General features: G+C 65.6%; 1 protein-coding gene across 1 annotated transcript in view; it reads right to left on the bottom strand.

Moving 5' to 3' along the window:
• The window catches only part of PLTP (phospholipid transfer protein), a 3,778-nt gene extending 924 nt beyond the window's left edge, over positions 1-2,854 (bottom strand). The window contains 12 exon segments of the mRNA XM_009279527.2: positions 27-69; positions 152-219; positions 442-603; positions 705-764; positions 946-1,122; positions 1,261-1,352; positions 1,471-1,534; positions 1,659-1,722; positions 1,916-2,071; positions 2,226-2,354; positions 2,435-2,534; positions 2,739-2,854. Coding sequence (XP_009277802.2) covers positions 27-69; positions 152-219; positions 442-603; positions 705-764; positions 946-1,122; positions 1,261-1,352; positions 1,471-1,534; positions 1,659-1,722; positions 1,916-2,071; positions 2,226-2,354; positions 2,435-2,534; positions 2,739-2,847 — 1,224 coding nt within the window. The 5' untranslated portion in view covers positions 2,848-2,854.
• Between the last annotated feature and the right edge of the window lie 3,002 nt (positions 2,855-5,856).

Genomic DNA, 5,856 nt, shown 5'->3' with positions numbered 1-5,856 from the left:
CTCCGCGCTGGCACGGGTCTGCTCACCGCTAGCGACTCCAGCGCAGACTGCTTGGAGTAGATGCGAAACCTGCAGGGGAGAAAGCAGCCGTGAGTGGGGCGCAGAGGGGACCTTCCCCGCAGCCTCCACGGGACCCCAGCACAGGCCGTACCGTCGCAGGTCCAGCTGCACGCGCAGCGCCTTTCCTTGCAGAAACACCTTGGCGCTCAGCTTTGTTTCCTAGGGAGAGAGAAGGCTGAATCACAGCCCTGCTGTGCCCACTGCAAGCAGGTAGCTAGCCAGGCTGGCTGCTCCTCTTGTTCCATAGGCCCAGCTGTCCCTCTGCTCTGGGACGCCAGAGCCTTCCCCTGTGAGGTGGGAAACGCTCTTCCCCTGTGCGCTGGGGTAGCTGCACAGGGAGCCCTGGCCACGTGCACCCCTCCTGGCCAGCCCCCCACTCACCATGGCCATGCTGGAGAGCTGGACGGGGGGGCGGCCCGGGGCCACCAGTGAGATGTTGAGGAAGGCAGAGACAGAGACGGAGGTGCCTGAGGGTTTGATGATGCAGCGGGGGGGAGCCGACACCTGCAGCACCAGCCGCAGGGGAGCGTCCACAGCAGGACTCTGGGGAGGGCAGGTGAGCCGGAGGCACAGAGCTGGGCAGGGCTGTGCTCTGCCCCAGGGGCTCCCCTGTGCCTCCCGCCCCGGCCAGGTGCTTCTCTCACCAGCATGAAGATGGTCCCGAAGAAGGTGGCTCTCAGCAAAACCTCTAGGTCCTTGGGCACCTGCAGGGAGGACAAACCACCGGACGATAAGCGAACAGTTGCTGTTGATCCCAGCAGAGCTGCTCCCTGGATGGCACCTCCTCTGTTCTGTGGGCAGAGCCCAGCCCTCCCTCCTGCCTGGCAGCAGGCCCCTGCCCACAGAGAGCTGCCTGTGCATAGCCGGGTGACTGGCACTGCCTACCTTCTCCCCCTGGAGCTCTATGGCCAGCACACCCGCTTGGAAGTACGCGTGCATGGCCGAGTCAAAGAAGTACTCGGAGAAGGCGACGTAGACCATGCGCTCGGTCTCCTTGATCACCGGCTCCACCGCGTGGTTCTCCAGCTCCTGGTTCTCTCTTGCACGGGGGAAGAACGTGCCCTGGGCCAAGAACAGGAGACGTTTCTGCAGCCGTAGCGCAGCCCACCCTGCTCGCTCTGTGGTGCCCAGCATGCAGGCTGGCACAGCTGTTCCCATGTGGACTGTGGGAGGGTCGGCAGGGCAGGATCCAGTGTTCACCTTGAAGTCTAGGTCAAGGGTGTCCATGGAGACAGCCGGATCCCGCAGGAGGGAGTAGTCAATCCCGATGTGCTCATCCACATAGTTCCTCACTGCCAGGGAAGATGTGCTGTCATGACCAAGCTTGTGGGCTGCCTGGCAGCCCGATGCCCAGCTCTGCCCTCCCCACAGTGCGTGGGGTCCGGTCCCTTCCCCCAGGGCACCACTCACCCGGCACCGTGTCCAGCACCGAGTTCAGCAGCACCAGGCTGGCATGCTCCAGGGATGGGCAGATCTGAAAGGCAAGGGGCTGAGCTAAGAGGAGGATTGCTCCAGGTGCAGATGAGGACCTGGACCCTCCCCTCCTGCTGTGGGGCAGGGCAAGGCCAGGCTCCCCTGTGCTCCATTGCCTGTCGTACCTGCTGGCTGAGGAGGAAGCGCATCCCTGTGACAATGAAGGTGCTCAGGAACTCGTAGACCTTCCTGCAGGACACAAGAGCAGCTCTGTGGCTGCCTGCCTTCCCCTGCAGCTCCAGCCCTGCCCCTCCAGCCCCATGCCAGCACACAGCCTGGGCTGGGGAAGTCCCGAGGGTGCAGAAAGGGGGGCCAAGGAGCCAGGCACAGGTGGAGCTGGCCCGGCGGAGGGACAGGGCTGCTGCGGTGGGGTTGGGTGTACCTGAGCGTGCCGGAGAAGCCTGCATGCATTCTGGCAATGGAGGCGTTGCAGGTGATGTTAGAGATCTTCAGGCGCCCAGCATCATCCTTGGCCAGCTGCAGCACTGTGTGGATGTGGACACCATCCGCAGAGGCATTGATGGACCCGATGTCATAGCTGGAAGCGAGGAGAGCAGATGAGAGGAGCACACAGCTCCTACCAGCTGCAGGGCAGGACAGCAAGGCACCCAGCGGGCATGGCCAAGCAGTGGCTGTGGCCCAGCCGTGGGGTAGGCTGGTGCCTGGGGGAGCAGGAGGGGGAGGTAGCTCACAAGAACCAGTAGAGCAGCTGTCTCCGGAAGCGCATGCTGATGGAGGCATTGTTGATGTTGAAGACAAGGTGCTGCTGAGGCTGGAAGTGCAGGTCGGAAAATGCCAGCTGCAGGTCTTCCACCTTGACCCTGCAGGGGAAGGGATATAGATGGTTGGATGGACAGATGGACATGGGGAGCCGTGTGCGTGGGGAGCAGGCAGCACTCACTGGCTGATGTTGTAGTGGAACTGCCCCTCCTTCCCGTGCAGGTCTGACACCGTGATGTTCTGTAGCTCCTGCTCCACGAAGCGCAGCCCCTCCTGCTTAACTGCAAAGCAAAGCAAGCCTGGGCTGGCCACAGCCAGGCTGTGCTGCCCTCCCAGCAGCATCGCCCCCCCCCAGCCAGTCCCCCAGCTCCTCTCCAGCCGCCCCACGTGCAGGCAGAGCCTTACCCAGGTGCAGACCCCAGGAGCAGCATCCCAACCTGCCTCTTACCCAGGCCCCAGGAGCAGGGTCCCATCCAGCCCCTTACCCAGGTCCAGCCCCTTGGAGGTAATCCGGATCTTGCAGCCAGGTGGGCTGTGCGAGGCCATGACCAGCCAGGGCAGGAGGAGGAGGAGGAGGTGGCTGCCGGCAGCCATCTCACACCTGGAGGCAGAGAGCAGGGTCAGCACGGGCTGGCCCAGTGGGGCACACGGGGGATACCCGGCCACCCTGGGAGATGGCTGCTGCCCAATCTGCTCGCAGCCCCAGAGCAGGGGATGGCCCCGAGGAACGCCCCAAGGCTCTGCTGCTCCCCCCCAATCCCCCTCGAGTTCTGCCCAGGTCCCCATTGCCTGAACCCCCATGGACCAGCAGCCCACGAGTGGCACAGCCCCCACCCTAGGGTGCTGCGCACAAGCCCCCAGCACAGACCCTGCGAGGCCCGCAGGGTCTCACGTCCCCTGGGAACGCTCGCCCCAGAGGGCTCCTGCTGGCCCCAGCCGCGCCCCACCCTGCCCTGAACACTCCCAGCTCCCAAAACTGCACGGCGAGGTGCAAGCCCAGCATGTGCTGCTGCAGCAGGGAACACCAGCACCCCACAGAGAAGGGAGCCCTCTCCTGTGGGGCCACCCCACAGCCCTCCCAGCCCCGCGGGGCAGTCCTGGCTGCCCTCCCCCCATGGAGATGCGCTGCCTGTCCACACGCTAGGCTGAGGAGGGAGCCGGAGCCTGTCCATCCAGCAGCAACAGGCAGAGCTCCCTGCAAGACTGTGGGGACAGTCCAGGGCTTCCCCCCACAGCATTCTCCCCCAGTTCTCTGCACGGGAGAGGACAGGGGACCCTCCTGTCCAGGGCCCGGAGCTGCCATCCTTCCCCGAGGCTGTGCACACGGACCCAGGGGTTCGCCTACACAATGCCGGCTCAGTTCGGGTACTTACAGTGAGGCTTGTCCTCGGCTCCCCTGGTGTGGGGAAGCTGAATCACGCGAAGGGAGGGAGGGAGAACACCAGTAGCTCCAGGAGTTTCTTTTGAGCTGGCTGAGGTTCCCCTGCCTTTATATATCCCACCAGCTGCCACTCCTTGCAAGCCCACAGCTGGGAGGAGACAGCGGGACGGGGAGGATGCAGGTCTCCGGCACGCTGAGCCCCAGCTGCCTGCCAGCACAGGCAGAAAGACAGCGGGTTGCTCAGACACCCAGGCTGCGGGCTGGGTGCGCAGCCTTCCTCCCCCACAGCAAACACAGCTCCCCGCGTCCCTCGCGTGCAGCCACGCACCACATCCCTGGGCCTCCCCGGCAATGCTCAGCCCCGCAAGGGGCACGCGGGGTTCGTCGTGTTGGGGACACCTCACCCCCCCCACAGTCTGCATCATGAAGCCTCCACCGGTGCCAAGCTCTCCCAGCCGCCCTCTGCCAGCTCCAGCCCTGCCTGGCAGGGTCTGCACCAGGGCCAGAGCCCAACACAGGCCCCCTGGCCCTGGGCCGGGGGTGCCGACGGAGGCTGGTTTGTGCCCATCTGTGATGCGAGCCCCAGGTGGAGAAGATGCCGAGGCTGCCCGGACCCTCAGTGCTGCTCTGACAGCCGCTGCCCAGGCCCCTGGCACGAACTGGGCAGCTTGGGGTCTGCAGGACGTGCCCCTGCATGGACTTGCCCAGCTTGTTGCTGGCAGCCTGGCAGGCACTGGGGCTCGTAGCACTGTGAGAGGCGCTGCCGAAGCGGCCCCAGCAGCACCCATGCCGCCATCCTGCTCCATCCCGCCCCTGCAAGCACCCGTCACAGGGAGAACGGGCAGCTTCTCAGGCCGGGGCGTCCTCCCCAGGGCCCCGAGGGCCCTGCCTGAGTGAGCTGCAGGGGCGCAGCTGAGGGGCTGCCCCTGCCCTCACCATCCCCAAGCTCCAAGGATCGAGGCTTCACACTGTCCCTTCAGAGTCTCCTCTCCCCCCACAGGCCGTGCGACAAGGGGTTGGTCTGAGCCAGCACTTTGCGCTCCGGGCAATTATCTGTGCTGTAGGGCAGCAGAGCCAGGCTGTGTGGGGCTCGTGCGCCGAACACAGGGAGACTTGGGAGACTTAGTGCTTACACAGCACTTATCCCTCCAGAATTGCTTTGCCAGCACTAACTCATTAAACTGACCCCAGTGCTCTCAGAGCAGAGGGCAGGACTTCTGGGAGAGCGAGCAGGTCAGGCTGCTGCCCAGGAAGACAGAAAGCCCCTCAGAAAACTGGGCAGCGGCGACAGCTCCAGAGGCAAAGGGCAGGAAAGGGCCCTGCAGCTGGGGGTGACAGCTCCTCCACGGGGGCCGTGAGCCAGCCCCGCCCACCGTCTGCCCAGCGAGCCGAGCCCGCGGGCCTGCAGCAGGAGAGAGGTGGCTGTGCCCCACCGTGCAGAACGGCTGCTCTGCTGGGTCGGTGCATCCAGGGCTGTGAGGGGACAGTGGAGGCTCCTGCAGCCCCCTCCAGAAACTGGCCCAGCCAGGCAGGACCCAGTAACTGCCGTGTCCCCCTTCCCCACCCCACGTCATCCTCCAGCACGCGTTGCGCTGGATGCAGACTGCTCCCATCGTGCTGCAAGTACCACGCTCTCTCGTGGGGTCTGGGCTCCCGTGCCACAGGTGGCAGAGGCACATCTGTCCCCGCAAGCGTGCAGCCTGGGGCTCCGGGAGGATGCAACCGGTGGGCACAGAGGAACCAGCCACGCCGGGGAGCACGGCCAGGCATGCGCCCCAATGGGCCACGCGGGAAGGCAGCCACGCCACGGCTCCTGCAGCAGCAGCTGCCGGTCCCAGGGCAAGGGAGCAATCCCAAGGGCCGGCGGAGGAGCGCAGCCACCCATCTCGGCGCCAGCGCCCAGCTCCACCTGCAAAGCGCCGCACCGGGCATGGGGCAGGCGCACGGCTGGGCACACACCTGCACAACCATCCCCTCACACACAGCCATTGGCCGCCACCGGCCACGGCAGCCAGGGCGTGTGCGCCACCGCCGCCTTTCTGAAACCTGACCTTGTGGGCCAAATTAACAACTAAACGAGCGGGCGTGCAGGCAGGAACGTGTACGGGGATGCTCCTGAACAGAGGGATTCCCGTCGGCAGGCACACGGGCACGAACAACGCTCGGGGCGGCCGGCTGCCAGGGGCTGGCCCGCGGGCTGAGGCATCGTCAGGAAGCGGCCG

This window comes from Aptenodytes forsteri, unplaced genomic scaffold, assembly GCF_000699145.1.
Source record: "Aptenodytes forsteri isolate BGI_AS27 unplaced genomic scaffold, ASM69914v1 Scaffold483, whole genome shotgun sequence".
Taxonomy (NCBI): domain Eukaryota; kingdom Metazoa; phylum Chordata; class Aves; order Sphenisciformes; family Spheniscidae; genus Aptenodytes; species Aptenodytes forsteri.
This window is presented reverse-complemented; position numbering and strand designations above follow the sequence as displayed.